This window comes from Canis lupus, chromosome 17 (genome assembly GCF_011100685.1).
Source record: "Canis lupus familiaris isolate Mischka breed German Shepherd chromosome 17, alternate assembly UU_Cfam_GSD_1.0, whole genome shotgun sequence".
In the NCBI taxonomy this organism is placed as follows: Eukaryota; Metazoa; Chordata; class Mammalia; order Carnivora; family Canidae; genus Canis; species Canis lupus.
In genome coordinates this window covers 49,626,205-49,644,311 of record NC_049238.1, presented here as the reverse complement: position 1 = coordinate 49,644,311, position 18,107 = coordinate 49,626,205, and the positions used below count along the sequence as shown (strand labels likewise).

The following is an 18,107-nucleotide window of genomic DNA, read 5'->3' as shown; positions in this document are numbered from 1 at the left end:
TAAGAATAGCTGACATTGGTCAAGAGCTCACAATATATAAGGTCCTGGGTTAAGTAAGAGCTTTCCATGGGTTTCCTCACTTAATCCTCACCATAACCTATTAGCAAATACTAGTATCACTCCCATTTCATAGCTAGTTTACAAGTTAACTTGTTCACCCAGCTAGCTAATAGCATAACTAGATTCCCACCTTTGCCTGGTGTACCCTTCACTCTCTCAAGGGTAATCAAGTCCCACCCTTGATGCTCTTGAGCAGATCCCACTTGGCTGTGAGCCTTCCCAGACACACCTATTTGGAGACAGTGGGCCAGTGGAAGAGCACAGACCTGAATGTCAGACACTCTCCTTCTACCATCCCTACCATTTGTCCTCGGGGGTGGGGTGGAGAAGCATGTTTTACAAAAATCTTTAGTGGACTTATGTCTTAGGACAGATTTCTCAGAAGCAGACCCTGAAGTGAGGATACACGGGCAAGTGATTTAGGGAAGTGCTCACAGGAGAAACAGTGAGCAGAGTAAGAGAAGCAGAAGAAGAAAAGGGAGGAAGCCCAGTAGGGGACCTCTCTGATATGAGTCCCTGAGTCCCAGAGCAGGTGGCTTCACCCCAGTCCCGAGGCAGCACGTGTAAATGCCTGACTGGATGCAATTGGGCTTTCATACTGGCCTATCAGGGATTGGGAAGGCACATTCTGGGGGGAGGTAAAGTCCCAGGCTTTCCACAGGTGCTGGGAAAGGCTTCAGTAGGTCAACAGCAGTCTTGCAAAGAAGAGCTGCAGGCACAGGCTGTTGGGAGAGAAAGCATGGTGAGGAGGCCAGAGGGCACACACACACACACACACACACACACACACAGGATCCAAGGAAATGTGGAGCACTGACAATCCCTGCTATAGAGGAATGCATCAGACTGGGAGAAGATGGGGAGTCTGACTGGTTGTTCCTCACCCTGCCCCAACCCAGTCTTGCCCCAAATCAAGAAGCGTTGTCCTTGAAGTCTTCATTGGAAGTCACATCATGTGCTGATAGTGAGGGGGACATGGATGGGTTGCAGTGGCTTGAGGAGAAAGGAAACACAACAGGAAGTCAACTAAAGATAAATAGCTATAATGTCCCAGGCACTGAAGGTCATACTGAAGGAAGCCATTAGTGAGTATGGAATGTGTACTGGGTGGTATCTGTGTGCAGGTGGTAAGTGCTGCTTATGGTGGGTTATCTTTGTTAACCCTTACCCCTGGGGCTATCGAGCCCACACTCTTAATTACTCCTTAAATGCCTCCCTTTGTGATTAGATGTATCAGTCAGAGTGTATTCTGGGAACTTCTTTAATACAGAGGTTGCTGAAATAGCCAGTAAACTATATGAAAAAGTGTTTCACTGCTTTAATCATCAGGAAAATGCAGATTAAAACTATACACTGCAGACTGTGCAAAATGAAAAAACTTACAATACCAACTATTGTTAAGAATGTGGGACAACCACAGCGTTCACTCATGATGGTGGCAGTGTCGATTGATACAAACACTGTAGAACTATCTACTGTTTGGAAGTGTTTGCTAAAGCTAAACATACAAATAACCTATCACATAGCAATTCCACTCACAGATATTACCCAAGAGAACTACATGTCTCTACTGAAAGATATATGGAAGAATATTTGTGGCAACCCTATTCATGATAGCCCCAATCTAGAAACTCATAAATGTCCAGCAATAGTAGAACGGATAAAATACATTATGGTATTGCGACATACTGAAATATTATAAAACCACAAGAATGAACTATTGCTACATATACAGCATGGTTAAGTTTCACAGATATTATGTTGAATGAAAGAAGTACTTCCTATATGATTCCATTAATATAAAGAACAGGCAAAACTATTGTTTGCTGTTAGAAGTCAACAGACCATTGATTACATCTGGTGGGTAGTAAATGGCAGGACAAATGGGTGCTGGAGATGTTAGCAACGCTCTATTTCTTTATCTGAATCCAAGTAACATGTCAGTTTGTGAAAATTTCATTAAACTGTACACTTATGATCCATATTTTATTTCCTACGTATTACACTCTACTATAAAGTCTAAAAAAGTAAAAACTTTTAGTAGCTCTATTAGAGGGTTGTTGCCTGTCTGCACCTACAGTTGCTGACAATTTCCTCATTTAACCTTCATAATGAACCCAATGGCAGTGAAGACAGATCTTCTGGGCGCTGAGATCCTCTCTTAAACTTTTTTGTATGAATATTTTCCAAGTTTGAGTTTTCGTAGATAAAGAAATGTAGGCAGTATTTTGATACAGAGGTGGTTGTAAGAGTGAGAGCAGAGGATGGTGACAGACTTTAGCTGTTCCAGGATCTATTAGTGCTCCATCCAGGTTATCCTACATAAATTTACAATCTTTATTTTTTTTAATATTTTATTTATTTATTCATGAGAGACACACACAGAGAGAGGCAGAAACACAGGCAGAGGGAGAAGAGCAGGCTCCCCGCAGGGAACCCGATGTGGGACTGGATCCCACATCCTGGGCTCCAGGATCATGCCCCGGGCTGAAGGCAGGCTCCAAACCACTGAGCCACCCAGGGATCCCTACAATCTTTATTTTTTAAAAATGTGCTTAAAAAAAAATAAAATAAATAATAATAAAATAAAAAAAATAATAAAAATAATAAAGATAAAAAATAAAAATGTGCTTAATATACAAACACCACGTCGGCCATCCCATATAAACATCAGTACAACAAGTACCACAACAAGGTCTGTGCTTTTTGTGCAAGACAGGTGTCCCAGCCACCCACCCCTCCGCAACTCCTGGCAATCAGGTCCGTTTCCTAAAACCTCCCACCTCTAGGAGGTTTAACTGTTGGACTCCTGGTTTGACTCTTGTGGTTTCAACGATGGGAAGTGGAAATACCCTCTGACAACATTTCATGAACCGTTCACCGGGAGGTCGTTATGATAATGGGGCGTGGCAGGGCCAAGCCAGTCAGGGCCTCACCCAGGGGGAGCAGCCCAGAGCTGCCCTTGCCGGGCTGCAGAGCACCCCCCTCCACCGACAGCGGGACTCCAGCCTTGTACACCAGCGAGTCTCTCTACCTGGGCTCTGCTCATCCTGTGACCGATCCCCTGCAGATCCCCCCGCGGGCCAGCGTCCCACCCCTTCACCACTGCAGAACCCACTCTATCCGGTTTCAATGAGTTCCACTCACACCCTGAAGCCTCCACCCACTTTATTCTAATGGGACTTTTGGCCACTATGCAAATCGACCGAGGGGACGTCTATTTATTCACTCAAAAGATAAAATAAGAGGTAGGGTGTAATGGACTAATTCGTTGACTCAGTCAATAACGTGCCAGCGTTGTGCTGCGCGTCACAGTGGATGGGAAACAGTTAGTTTGTGTCTATCATCAGACTGCGTCATTTTCCTACTTAAAATAGCTCAATTTCTACTTATATCAGAAAAAAAAAATAGCAGAAAACAAACACCTGGGGGGAAAATCTCGTTTAAAATCACAATTGCGGGGATCCCTAGGGTGGCGCATCGGTTTGGCGCCTGCCTTTGGCCCAGGGCACGATCCTGGAGATCCGGGATCGAATCCCACGTCGGGCTCCCGGTGCATGGAGCCTGCTTCTCCCTCTGCCTGTGTCTCTGCCTCTCTCTCTCTCTATCATAAGTAAATAAAAATTAAACAAAAAAAAATAAAATAAATAAAAATAAATAAATAAAATCACAATTGCTTTGTCTTTAGTTATGACTTATTTTGAAGTTGCACGAAAATACAAAGGTGATGAGATTGGTGAGTTTATGTTTCTTTTACTATGTCGCTTGTCCCACAAAAACCAAGGGGCTCAGCCGCCGGGGCCGCCGCACCCCCGCAGGGGAAGTCTCCGCATCTAGCTACGTTCTCCGCAAACTTCGCGAGAATACAGCCGTCCCTTTGGCCCCTCCCCCAGGCAGCTCGTCCACACCCACTTCTTGCCCGGCGGTCTCCTTGACGTCATAGGTGCGCCGGAGCGCTGGAAAGGCCGTGCCGCGGGCGGAAATGTTCTCGGCGGAAGTGGTCGCTGCGCAAGTCGTGGGTGGAATGACTGCGGGCCGGCTCCTCCGAAGGCTGTTGCGGACACCTTCCAGGTCCATGGCACAGAGCGCAGTCGGTGGCGTGTGCCCCTCCAGGGGCTTGCACGCGGAGCTCGGGCCTCGAAGTCTCTCCATCGAAGGAAACATTGGTAAGGGCCGAAAAGTGGCTGCAGCCAGAGAGGCTGAGAAAGGGAGCTGGACCCAGACCACCTCTCCCAGTCCCAAACCCGCCCCCGCCGCCGCTTCCCCCGCAGTCTGTGCCGCGGGGCCTTTCACCTCCCAAAGAGGCCTTTGTCTTTTTGATTTTTAGGATTTTCAGTACTCTTCCACAGCCACGAAGTCTGTAGATAGAACAAGAGTTCTACCAGCTTGTTGTGATCGAAATGGATGTGACAAAGAGCAAGGTGCAATTTCCTTGTTCTCCTAAGATAGGGTTGCCAGATTTAGGCGGGGAAAGGTGCTCATTTAAGATAGGATTTCAGGGGATCCCTGGGTGGCTCAGCGGTTCAGCGCCTGCCTTCGGCCCAGGGTGTGATCCTGGGGACCCGGGATCGAGTCCCACGTCGGGCTCCCTCCCTGCATGGAGCCTGCTTCTCCCTCTGCCTGTGTCCCTGCCCCCCTCTCTCTCTCTCATGAATAAATAAATAAAACCTTAAATATATATATATATATATACACACACACACATGATAGGATTTGAGATAATATACCATTTTAGTGTGTGTCCTATGCAATATTTGGGACATATGCTAGAAAAAATTATTAATCTACAATTAAAATTTCACTGGTGTCCTGTATTTTATCTGGCAGCCCTACCCTAAGAGTTCCCAAAATTCAGTTATTCAGATACCACTTACATTAATTTTACCATGTTTTTCTTCTAGTCCCATATAATATCTTAGAATAAACTCAAACTTTTAGACTTAAAACATGTATTAAAAGTAATTTCAAAAAAAAAATAAAAGTAACTTCATAAGAGTAGAGACCCAGTATCTTAAATAAAAAGTAATAATAAAAAAAGAAAGCAAAACACTTCAGCTCACTATTAAATTCTGACTTGACGCCTTTACTAGCTAAGGTGCTGAGCCCTAAAGGGATTAGTAGGTGTTGAGGATTGAATACATTCTAGCCGCAAATTGAGAATTTCTCATTTTATTCATTCAGTAAATAACCCTTTGAGCAACTTCTGTATGCCAGCACTGTTCTTGGCCTTGAGGATAAAGCACCAAACAGAACAAATACAAATCTCTGCTCTTGTGGAACTCTAGTAGCCATAAGTAATAAACAATACAAATTGGGTAAACAGTATATTAGATAGTAATGAATGTGATGGAGAAAATTAAGGGATGAGGGATTAAGGGAAATGGCAGTTTTAGATAGGGCACTCAAGACAGGCCTCACCAAGAAGGTGACGTTGGAACAAAAATCAGAAGGAAACAGGGAATGAAACCATGTGGAAATCTGGGAGAAGAATCTTCCAGGCAGAGGGGAGACCAAGTGCAAAGACCTTGAGGTAGATAGTGTGTTCAGGGAACAGGAGGAAAGCTGTTGTGGCTGGAACAGAGTGAGCAAAGAGGAGAATGAAATGGGATGAGGTGTGAAGGTAAGGGATGGATTGTATGGGTCTTGCAGTCCATGGTGGATTTTTACTTACCATTGGAAAAGGTTTAAGCTGTCAAGTGACATGATTTGACTTAAATTATAAAAAGGTGACTGGCTGATATGTTGAAAGTAGAAGGTGTCAGTAGGTTATTGCAATGATGAGTTGCCATGAGTTGGAGCAGGGTAATAACAGTACTGGTAAGAGACAGTTGGATTCCAGTTACCTTTTAAGGCAGGGCAAATTGGATTTAGCAGATGTGGAATGGGAGACAAAAAAATCATTTTGGCCTGAGCAACTTGAAAAATGGGAGTTGCAAATTTTCTTAAATGGAGAAGGATGGGAAGAGCAGACTGGGGGCAGGGATGGCTTCAAGATTTTATCTTTAGGTGTGTTAGGTTTTTCTGTGCTTTTTATTAGATACCTAAGTGGAGATGTTGAAGAATCAGTTGGATATGTAAGTCTGAAGTTCAGTCTCCCTGGACTGGAGGTACAAATGTAGACGGAATTTGAAGTCAGGAGACTGTGTGTGTTGATGGAAAGGACTAAGCCATGGGGCACCCACATGTTAAAGAGATTAGGGAAGGAACCAGGCGAAGGAGACTGAGAAGGAATGACCACCGAGGTCAGAGCAAAACCAAAAGAGAAAGAAGGGTATCTGGAAGCCAAGTGAAGAAGATGTTCAGGAGATGGGAATGTTCAACTGTGTAATGCTGTTTAAGTAACAGAACTTTTTTGGTGAACTTGAGAAGAACAATTTTTAGAGGTGGTAGGGGTGAATGTTTGGCATAGTTTCAAGGAAAACGGGAGGTGAGGAATTAGGAGACCCGGGATTAAGACAACTGTTGGGAAGTTTTCCTGGAAAGAGGAGACATAGGGTGGTAGCTGAAATGGGAAGAGGGTTGGAGGGGGTTGTTTCTAGTTTTTTCTTTTTGTGAGAGGAATTCGATCATGTGTGGAAGCTGATGGGAGCGGTCTAGTAAGTAGAGAGGGAAAAAAATTGGTGAAGCAGGAGACAGGATGTAATTACTGGAGTGACTTTAGCAAGCAAGAAGGAATGGAATCTATTGCTGAAGTGGAGAGATTAGCCTAAGCTAGGAGCATGGTTTATCCCCATTAACAGTGTGAATGGCAACAGAAATGAGTACTGACTGGAGTAGGTGTGGTGGGAACTTGGGACTGGCCTTTTGGTGGTTTTCTCAGTGAAATTGGAAGAAGGCTCAGCTAAGCAGAATAAGCGTGAAGAGAGAGGAAAGACATGAATTAGTCTAGTGAGTGAGCAAGAAAAATGTCGAGCTGCCAGGTAGTAGTAAGGACCCACTTGGACCTAGTGGCCATGAATCGAAAATGAGACCGGTCACCATGGCTGTTTCTCCAGCCGAATCAGAAACATCAAAAAGATTGAGAAGGGAGGGTCCTCCTCCCTGCCTGATGGTGTTAACCACGTTCTGTCTTTGGGAAACATGCCTCTAAAGGCAGCTCTGTTCTCAAGAGCCCAGAGAACTACTGACGTACTTCACACAGTAAGTACTGGGACACAGGCCATCGAATGAAGTTTGAGCTCCGTCTCCCAATTTTCCTGACCTTTGCTTCTGAACCTTTCTAGATGTATATACTTGTTCCTTGCTTTCACTCAGACCAAGACTTACTGAATACCTTATATGAGGGTAGACTCACATGTGGTACAGTTCCTGTCCTATGTGGAGCTCATAACCAGGTGGGAGGAGCAGACTTCTAAACATAATCTCTGTACCATGTGATGAGTGTTTGTTTGGGCGTGGAAACTCCAAATCTCTGGGGTAGGAATCCCCAAGGGGAAGACAAGGAAGAAATGTTGCAGGTAGAGGAGGTAACATTTGCCAAGGTAAAGCCTGAAGATACATGCAGTTTTCATAATAGATGTGCCTGAATGGCAGAACAAGAGGCTGGAAGGGTAGACTTGCCAGATGTTGAAGAGCCTGTGCACCATGCTGCATGGTGAGAGGCTACTGAAGACGTGAGGCCAGCATGTGCCGTGACCAGGTTAATTTTGAAAAAGAAGTTGGCCGGATGGAATGAACAGAAAGCTCCATAAAGCAGGCACTTATCTTGTTTGCTTGCAATACCCAGAGCGCCAGGCATCCATTGTGTTGAGTGAATGAACAGGAACAGAATTTGGAGTAGATAGACCAGTTTTGTGGCTGTCATAGTAGTTGGAGTGTGGGAAGATGCAGACTTGGACAGAGGGAATGGAAGGACAGAGAAGAATGGAAGTTTGAGAGGGATTTTGGAAGTGAGATTGACAGGACTAGGTGGCCACTTGGAGGTAAGGGTTAGAAGCATAGAAGTTGACAGGTTTACAGTTTGGATGCTACTGAAAACAGGATGGGAATAAAGGAAGAGGAAGTCTGGGGAGGTAAGAGTAAAATATTTGGTTATCAGGTGCCTCTGAGACCTACAGAGACAGATGTTCTGAGGTAGATTAGGAAATATGCCTGAAACCAGGAGAGATGGGATGGAGATTTCAGATAAGGAGGCTGTTGATTGTGGGGGTGACTGTTGAAGCCTTGGGAGTGAATGTACTTGCCCAAGGAAAATGTGACTAATGGCAAGTGGACTGGGGGAACCCTAATCTGGCTGTTCCAAGTTTTACCTCCTACTGCTCTCCATCACCCCACACACCATGATGACTGTCCTCAGGCAGAATTAGTCACTGCCTCCTCTGTGTGCTCTTGTAACATTTTGTACCCACAGCTGTTGCAGCACTTGAGTTCTGTGGGGATTGTTTGCACATTCAACACCTTCTCTGGATTGGCCACTTAGTGTCTGGCTCATCTTTGCATCACCAGCCCCTAGCCCCCTGCCTTACCCATTGTATTCTTTCAGTGTTCATCAGATGCTTGACTCCTATGGTGTGGTACCATGTGGAAGTTAGTCATTGGTGCCCACGGAGGGAATATTTTAAACTGCTTTACAATCAAGTCAGGAGTGATCTCATTCTCTAATCACAGGTGACATCCCCAAACAAATCAGCACCTCTCCAGGACACCTGAATAGGGGAAGGTAAACCCCTGTCCTAACTCAAGTTAGATATATATAGAGGGACTTTTGTAATAGTTGTGCTACTCTGAGTCTGTTGATCTGCTCCTTTAAGTACAGACCACAACATGTAAGGAAAATGGGTCAGTGAAGTAGCACCTAATGGCACCTAGTTTGAATTATGAAGGCATATGTCATGTGTGATTGAAAATCAAAAGCTTGGTGCCTACAATCCCTTAAAATGTAAGAAATAAAATAATCTATCATGTAAGTGCATTCATGGCTGCAGTGTATTATTGCTTCCTAGTTAGTTATATATATATATAAAAGCCGGTTATTTTATAATTACAGAACTCATTTGAAGAAAGGATTGCTGTATGAAATGCTGGCAGTAAGTTGTCTTAGAGCATTCTCACTTTGATTTTCAACCAAACCAAAAAAGAAGAAACGTTGTCACTTTCACAGTCTAGAGAGTTGTACATAAAGCAGAGGAGAGAGCTTCCCTAATAGCATGTTCTGTATATTCTGACGTCACTAATGTGCATCTATTGCTTTTATTGCATGTAAATAATTGGAAAGAATCGTAGGGGGGAAATGCCCATTTACTCTAAACGTTGTATATTGAAGTCTTTGTTTCTGTGATTCACCTCATTCCATCCATCTCCTTTCCTGGTACCTGGCTAGATACTCAGGATACAAAGGAGTATCCTTTGTATGAACTGACATGGACTGACAAAAGTCTTCAAAGAGCAAGGGGAGAGAGTCATGGGTCAACAAATATTTATAATGTAATACCTTGGGAAATCAGAGCAGGCAGTGGTTAGGTTAGCTCTGCCTCTGGGTGAAGTGGAGCCGGAGAGAGTTCATGAAGGCTTCACGAGAAGGTGACAGTGAAAGAATGAATCAAGTGGTGGGCAAAGTAGGGGGGAAGGTGTTCAGATCAGTGAGAGGCTCATGCAGAACAAGAGGGGTTTGGATTGTGTGCTGGGAACTGGGAACAACGTCTCTATCTATCTATCTATCTATCTATCTATCTATCTATCTATCTATATCTATCTATCTATCTATCTGTCTGTCTATCTATTCATCTATCTATTTAGTAAGCATAGTTTTTCAAGGGAAAAACAGTAAGAGGAATCAGGGCAAAAGGTATTAAGTTTCTTTTAAGCCTGCTGAGTGATTTTTCTTAAGTTTGCCCAGAATGCTTTTGGGCCCAGAGCCTTTCTGACCTTGGGTGCTTTGTTTCACCAGTGCAGTATAAGCTCCTGGAGGGCAGGGTCTTAGCCTCATTCATCACTTAAGTTACAGTACCTAGCACTTGGTAGCTCTTCCATAAAACATCCAGTGAGTCAGTAAGAGTGAATAAATGGAGACAGCATTAACTGCAGTGCCTGAAATACAGGCTTTAAATGTTCTTTGGAAGACTTTTGTTTAAGAAGTTTTATATTAAAAAAATAATAATAAAAGAAAAGAAAAGAAAAGAAGTTTTATATTTACTGCATTAGTTTGCTTTTTGGTAAAAGGTTTCAGGATTGGATGTTTGCCACATATTTCATTTTGCTCAGGAGAGGGAAATGCCTGGAGGTGATGGTATGTTTAAGAGGCTCGTATGAAATACAACTGTATTACATTGAAAATAACATATTTGGGGTATTATATCAGATAGTATCTTACTGCTAGATTTTAGCAGAACATAGCAATAGCGGGCATCGTAGTTTATAGAAAAATTTGTGGAAGGAAAAAAAACATGACTTAGGAAAGGATGGAAATTACTGACAGAACTCTTTGATTCAGTTTGTGGAATGACAGTCCTGGTGCTAATAAAAATCAACATGTTGAACTAATATACTAAGAAAGTACCTCCTACCTTTTTTCAAGTCAAGGCACATATAATAAAGTTCAGTAATAGGAAAGTTTGATTCTGAGATCTGATACCTCCCAAATTTCATGATATTAAAAAGTTTATTGAGAGATAACAGTGAAGCTAGGATCTAAATAAATTGTGAAAATGATATCATAAGAGGCTGGTGCTCTGCATAGAGACCAGACAAAGGAAGGAATTTATCTTGTTTGCCCAGTGCTACATGAAGAGGAGTGGTTTGGTGGGCAGGGAGTGTTCTGCTCGCCAGGAGGAGGCCAGTGTAGCAGGGAAGAAGCAGACAACACCACTCTTGGGAAGCCCCTGGGAACACTTAAAACATAGGTCATAAACAAACAAACAAAAAAACCCAGGAGCCTGGGTGGCTCAGCAATTGGGTGTCCGACTCTTGATTTTGGCTCAGGGCATGATTTCAGGGTCATGGGATCAAACCCTACGTCAGGAGTTGGCTTGAAATTCTCTGTCCCTCTCCCTTTGCCCCTCCCCACCCAAATAAATAAATTAATCTTAAAAAAAAAAAAAAAACCCAACAGTCAAACCCAAGCAGGAAGAAAAAACTTATGCTTAGATATTCTAGCACTAAAAAGGTTATACTGTGTGTGGTTTTAATATAAATATATAACTTTATCTTTTAAAATTATTCCATATTTGTGGTTGGTGCCTGGCACAGCTGAGTTCCATTGGAATACAGCTTAAGAAATACTGCCCTATGGCAGATGACCCAGGCTCTGAGCTTTATAGCAACCTGAATAGCACAGCTCTGAGGACCTGCCACCACAATTTATTGTCATTCTTTGTTGCAACTGGCTTTTGATTACTAAACTGGCTTTCCAGAAGTTTCGAATGGGCAGTGGGATGCAGATAGAAGTATTGTCCTGGTGTAGATGTTCCAGTAATTGGAATTGTATATTTTCCATTACATCAAATTTGTTGGCATTCCGGGTTTTGTGTGTTTAAATGGCATGAGTCAGTTTCTCAGAGTTCTGACTGCCCTTAGATGAACTAATAATGTCTGATTTCAGAGGTGAAGCTGGCACTCTCTAACCCTCAGGGCCCTTTTCCTCTGCAGTAGTTTCTTGGATTATTTTTAACTTCCAAAAAATGTAATTCCAACAATCATTCAATCTCAGCCATCTCAATTGCCTTAATCTTTTCCTATTAATTAAAATAGCTTTTTGGCTGACAGGCAGGGACCATGTTTTAGATTTAATCAGCAACCTGCAATCTAAATTTTGCCCATCTATGCCAAATATTTTATTTTATTTTTTTTTTATGCCAAATATTTTAAAGTAGAGGCTACTCAGGACAGGCAGGCATCTGATAAATATATAAACTCAACCAATTTGTAATTCCTGTCAGTCTGTTAGGTGCTTCATGACAAGCCTATAGGCTTTTTTTTTAATAATAAATTTATTTTTTATTGGTGTTCAATTTACCAACATACAAAATAACACCCAGTGCTCATCCTGTCAAGTGCCCCCCTCAGTGCCCATCACCCATTCACCCTGACTCCCCACCCTCCTCCCCTTTCCACCACCCCTAGTTCGTTTCCCAGAGTTAGGAGTCTTTATGTTCTGTCTCCCTTTCTGAGATTTCCCACACATTTCTTCTCCCTTCCCTTATATTCCCTCTCACTACTTTTTATGTTCCCCAAATGAATGAGACCATATAATGTTTGTCCTTCTCCGATTGACTTACTTCACTCAGCATAATACCCTCCAGTTCCATCCACGTCGAAGCAAATGGTGGGTATTTGTCGTTTCTAATGGCTGAGTAATATTCCATTGTATACATAAACTACATCTTCTTTATCCATTCATCTTTCGATGGACACCGAGCCGTGGTCATCAAGACAGTGTGGTACTGGCACAAAAACAGACACATAGATCAATGGAACAGAATAGAGAACCCAGAAGTGGACCCTGGGTCAACTAATATTCGATAAAGGAGGAAAGACTATCCATTGGAAGAAAGACAGTCTCTTCAATAAATGGTGCTGGGAAAATTGGACATCCACATGCAGAAGAATGAAACTAGACCACTCTCTTTCACCATACACAAAGATAAACTCAAAATGGATGAAAAATCTAAATGTGAGACAAGATTCCATCAAAATCCTAGAGGAGAACACAGGCAATACCCTTTTTGAACTCAGCCACAGTAACTTCTTGCAAGATATATCCACGAAGGCAAAAGAAACAAAAGCAAAAATGAACTATTGGGACTTCATCAAGATAAGAAGCTTTTGCACAGCAAAGGATACTGTGAACAAAACTAAAAGACAACCTACAGAATGGGAGAAGATATTTGCAAATGACGTATCAGATAAAGGGCTAGTTTCCAAGATCTATAAAGAACTTCTTAAACTCAACAACAAAGAAACAAACAATCCAATCATGAAATGGGCAAAAGACATGAAGAGAAATCTCCCAGAGGAAGACATAGACATGGCCAACATGCACATGAGAAAATGCTCTGCATCACTTGCCATCAGGGAAATACAAATCAAAACCACAATGAGATACCACCTCACACCAGTGAGAATGGGGAAAATTAACAAGGCAGGAAACCACAAATGTTGGAGAGGATGCGGAGAAAAGGGAACCCTCTTACACTGTTGGTGGGAATGTGAACTGTGCAGCCCATAGGCTTTTATTCACTAGTCTGGTATGTGGTTTTAGAACCTATATTTTTAATTTTTTTTTAGGATTGTATTTATTCATGAGAGACACACAGAGAGAGGCAGAGACACAGGCAGAGGGAGAAGCAGGCTCTCTGTGGGGAGCCTGTTGTGGGACTCAATCCCAGGACCCTGGGATCACACCCTGAGCCGAAGGCAGATGCTCAACCACTGAGCCATCCAGGTGTCACTAGAACCTATATTTAAAAAAACAAAAAAAAAACCCACCTCTGTTGATTTTGATCAAATTGTTCTGGATAGCAACCTCAAATATAAGTATGCATCAGGATCATGTGGAACATACTTATAATTGTGTATTCCTAGGCCCCAACCCCAGCGAGTCAGATCATGTTAGGCAACCAAAATTAAGACCCAATGAAGCAATCAAAACAATTAAATGCAAAACGTCTCATAAATAGTTAAGTATTAGTTGATTCAGTTGCCCAATGCGGTAGGAATTCCATGTGACCTAGAGACATTCTAAACTTTATGGAAGAGGTGGGGCCTTAGGCAGAAAGGATTTAGACACAGGCCAGGAAGAGCAGGGGAAGGCATTTATTCACTGAAGTGTGGGAAGAGAAGAGACTGGGCGGATGTACAAAGGCACACATGGGCTGGGTGGAGATGGAACTGAGAGATGAACATGACTGTACAGAATACACAGATTCGTGTTGTTTGTTCTTACCCTGTGTTGTTCAGACATGAGTTGGGGTGGTGTGTAATCAATGGCACATATTGGATGTGTGGGCTCTTCTGAGACATCCTTTCACTCCCTTTTTTTTTTTTTTTTAAGGTTTTTATTTATTCATGAGACACACAGAGAGAGAGAGAGGCAGAGACACAGGCAGAGGAAGAAGCAGGCTCCATGCAGGGAGCCCGATGCGGGAATTTATCCCAGGACTCCGGGACTGTGCCCTGAGCCAAAGGCAGATGCTCAATCGCTGAGCCACCCAGGCGTCCCCATCCCTTCACTCCTGATCAGTAACCTCGAGTGGCTGATAGAATTGACTTGAAGGGTGCCTCCCTTCCTTCTCTTGGTTCCATTCAGATTCTCCCTAAGGATACAATTTGTTTGAGAAAGATCATCTATGATAGAGGGAATTGAACTCTGACATACTCTTAAGTCATTTTTTGATTTTTATTTAACAAATGTTAAGTAAATTTTTTTTATTTAGCTTTTGTTTATTCAGACACAGAGGTGTTTTTTTTTTTTTAACGTTTTTTTTAACATTTGTTAAATAAAAATCAAAATTGCAGTGATGAATTCTTACCCAGAACTCTAGGCCAAGTATAAAGGATGATTAGCTAGTCCAGGTCAGATGTGTCAGGGTCTGGAAAAGCTTTATACAGGAAGCACATCTGGGCAGATTCAAAGATTGAGTAGGAGGTGACAAGTGAGAGAAGGTGCTCCAGGAAATGGGAGTACATATGCAAAATCACATTTGCAGGAAAGAACATGGCAGGATTGGAGTTGCAAGGGGTTTAGTCAGCAGTTCAAGGTGCCTAAAAGAAGCTGAGGCCAGGGAGGTACATGCAGGGACCAGATCTTGATGTGTCTTGTAGACCTTGGATTTTGTCACGAAGGTAATAGGGAACTGTCAAGAGGGTTTTTTTTTTTTTTTTTTTTTTTAAGATTTATTTATTTTATTCAGAGAGAGAGACTGAGAGGCAGAGACACAGGCAGAGGGAGAAGCAGGCTCCATGCAGGGAGCCCGACATGGGACTCGATCCCTGGTCCCCAGGATCACACCCCAGGCTGCAGGCGGTGCCAAACCGCTGCGCCACCAGGGCTGCCCTGTCAAGAGGGTTTTAAGCAGTGTTATTTTGTGTTCAGTGTGGCTGTAGTATGAATGATGGATTAAAGAGGGCAAAACTAGACTCAGAGAGGCAGGAGATGAGAACCTGAATTTGAGCTTGGAGGTGGGAATGGAATGAAAAGGACAGATGGGGAAAATGTAGAAGGCAGGTGTGGAAGGACTTGATGGCTCCTTGAGGTTTGGCAGAGGTGGTTTGGAGGGAGAAGTTCTAACAGTTAGTGGATGCTGCTGCCATCCCCCAGGGTCTGGGGGTTATGGGAGAACGTTCAGTTTGGTGGGGATGATGATGACTTCATTCATGTAGGGAGCAGATTAACTTTGAGGTGTTTGTGGGACATCCTACTGGAGGTGTCTGGAAGGTGCTTGGATAGTGAATCTGGAGTACAGGGAGGTTATGGGCCAGACATTGGCGTAAATGGGAAGAGGTTCTTTGTTGTAGGGTGATTTCATCTCAACCACTGTTTTCTACCTCCTGCCATCCCATGGTTCAGGCTGCTATTCTAATTGGTTTGCCTACTTCTGTGTCAGTCTGTTCTTACACAGCTGGGAGAGTAATCTTTTAAAAATGACATGGGATGGGACTCCTGGGTGGCCCAGTGGTTAAGTGCCTGCCTTTGGCCCAGGGTGTGATCCTGGAGCGGGATCAAGCCCCGCATTGGGCTCTCCGTGGGGAGCCTGCTTCTCCCTCTGCCTATGTCTCTGCCTCTCTCTCTCTCTGTGTCTCTCATGAGTAAATAAATAAAATCTTTAAAAAATAAAAATAAAAAATTAATGAATTAATTAATTAATTTAAAAAATGAGATGGAGGACATCTGGGTAGCACAGGGGGTGCAGTGATAAACAAAACATAGGATGGACTTTGCCCTCAAGAGGTTGTATGGGAGATACTAAACAAACACCGAGGTAACTAATACCAAATTGTTACATGCTAGGAGAGAAAAATGCAGGATGACTCTATAATAGAGCTCAGGAGACCAGGGAAGGTTCCTCTGAAGAAAATGCTGTCTGAGGTACGATCTGAAAGGTGAGGAGTTAGCCAGGCTCTGGGTAGGGGAGGGGCAGTCCAGGCAGAGGGAGCCATATAAACAAAGGCAGGGAAAGAGAAAGAACTTAGTGTATGACAGGACAGAAGAGAAGCCTGAGCCTAGAAGAGGCCTGGTCAAGTGAGGGAGAAGAGTAGCTCCAGAGGTATGTAAAGGCAGGTAGGCAGGCGAGGCCAGATCAGCCAGGGCCTCCTAGCCTGGTAAGAAGTTTGAATTTATTCTAAGGGCAATCAGAAGTCCATGGCAATAGTTTAAGCAGGGAAGTGATAAGATTCCATCTCATTTTTATTTTTTTATCTTATTTTTTGAGATTTTGTTTATTTATTCAGACACACAGAGAGAGACAGAGACATAGACAGCCCTATGAGCCCATAGTAAGGACTCCAGGAAATACTGGTTAGGTTTGTTGAATGAATGAGGGTCATAATCTTCATTTTCTTCCTTGAAAATCTTTTTTTTTTTTATTCTGTCACAAAATAAATATGATTCAAGCCTGACAACTTAAGTAGCTGATTTCCTCTGCTTTTGGTAGTCCTATTACATTTTCAACTGTTATTAAATTACTCTGCCTCTGGGAGGTTAAGGTGTTAACCTGCAAGTCAGATCTTAAGGGCATTTTCCACCCTCTTGCTTGTGTTAGCACGGCCTCACCCATCATCAGTTGGACAGTGGTATGGTGCTGAGCTTTGAAATTGGGAAAACTGGTACTTGTTGCCTTAAGTTGGGCCTCAGTACCAGAGTTTAGTAGCAGCCTTCTTCTGCCCGGATTTGGGAAGTGTCCCAATACATGCTCTTTGCATTGCAGCTGTGGGAAAGTCCACCTTTGTGAAGTTACTCACGAAAACTTACCCAGAGTGGCACATAGCTACAGAACCTGTAGCAACATGGCAGAAAGTCCAGGCTCCTGGCACCCAAAAAGTAAGTTTTCAGTTGTGGTGGGTAGTTGGCAGGCACAGGTGAATAAACTAATTGTAATAATCTAATTTGCTCTGAGTAGGTGAAACAGCCCAGTTTGAGTCTCTTTTCTAAAATACTTTCATTCCAGAAAGCAGACCTCATATGCCAGAGAGGATATGTCTTGTTTGAATATGTTTAGTTTTGATTTTTGTGGTTTTTACATGTCTACATAAGTGACTGCCTCTGTTCTTTGTGGTTTCCCAAAGCATGTCCAGCCATCCTGGCTTTGTCATTCCTACTTTTGAGTATATTACTGAAGCTGACCTTCAGGATTAATAGCTAATTATAGTGATTTTTACTTATTTATGAAGTGTTAGAAATTGGAAGGGACTTCACAAACATCTTGTCACACTCTGAGTCAATGCAGAAATAAGAACCCACATTTATAAAGCACACACTTTGCCACACACTATGCTGAGCACTGTACATTTCACTTAGGCCTCATGACATAGAACCTAGTGTTAGGTCTGCTGCTTTGTGAAGGCACCAGCCATATTCATGTGAGTAGGAGTTTGGATGTGAATCTTAGAGGTAGCTGAGGGAATGGCACTACATTGCCGCAATCCATACACTCCTCCTATAGCCACCAGGAACATTTCACTCAGTGGCTTTTTCTGGTTTTCAACAAAACTCTTAATTGTTAGAAAGTTCTTGTATGAACCACTTGGCGTCCCTGTGACTCTGACTCATTGGTTCAAGTTCTGCCTCTTAAGTTTTTAACTTTTCTACATGACAACCATTTGTATAGTTGAAGGAAATGATTTGTTTGCTCTTTCTCCTCTTTGAGCCTTCTTTCAAGCCAAACACCATTTTCTTCCAGATTGCCCCTCATTCTGAAGTAACTTTGTCTAGGCATTAAGATCCAGTTTGTTAGTTTTTCCACTTAGAATTTACTAAGAATGAAAAAAAGAATATTATAGAACTTGTTCTAGGTGGCATTTTTCTGTTATTCCAACTCAGAATTGTGTTACCTATTTTGGCAGGCACGTCATACTTATTGTGGACATATGTTTTTTAGATTTGTGTCTCTGTGTGT

At 42.8% G+C, this 18,107-nt stretch overlaps 1 protein-coding gene across 3 annotated transcripts in view; it reads left to right on the top strand.

Moving 5' to 3' along the window:
• The first annotated feature begins 3,993 nt into the window (after nt 1-3,993).
• The window catches only part of DGUOK (deoxyguanosine kinase), a 32,299-nt gene continuing 18,185 nt past the window's right edge, over nt 3,994-18,107 (top strand). Inside the window, exons 1-2 of one of the 3 annotated variants that reach the window (XM_038561737.1) lie at nt 3,994-4,226; nt 16,920-17,032. In XM_038561737.1, coding sequence (XP_038417665.1) covers nt 4,043-4,226; nt 16,920-17,032 — 297 coding nt within the window. In that variant the 5' untranslated portion in view covers nt 3,994-4,042. The remainder of the gene's footprint in view (nt 4,227-16,919; nt 17,033-18,107) is intronic. The other 2 variants (XM_038561736.1, XM_038561738.1) reach the window with 2 other exon arrangements.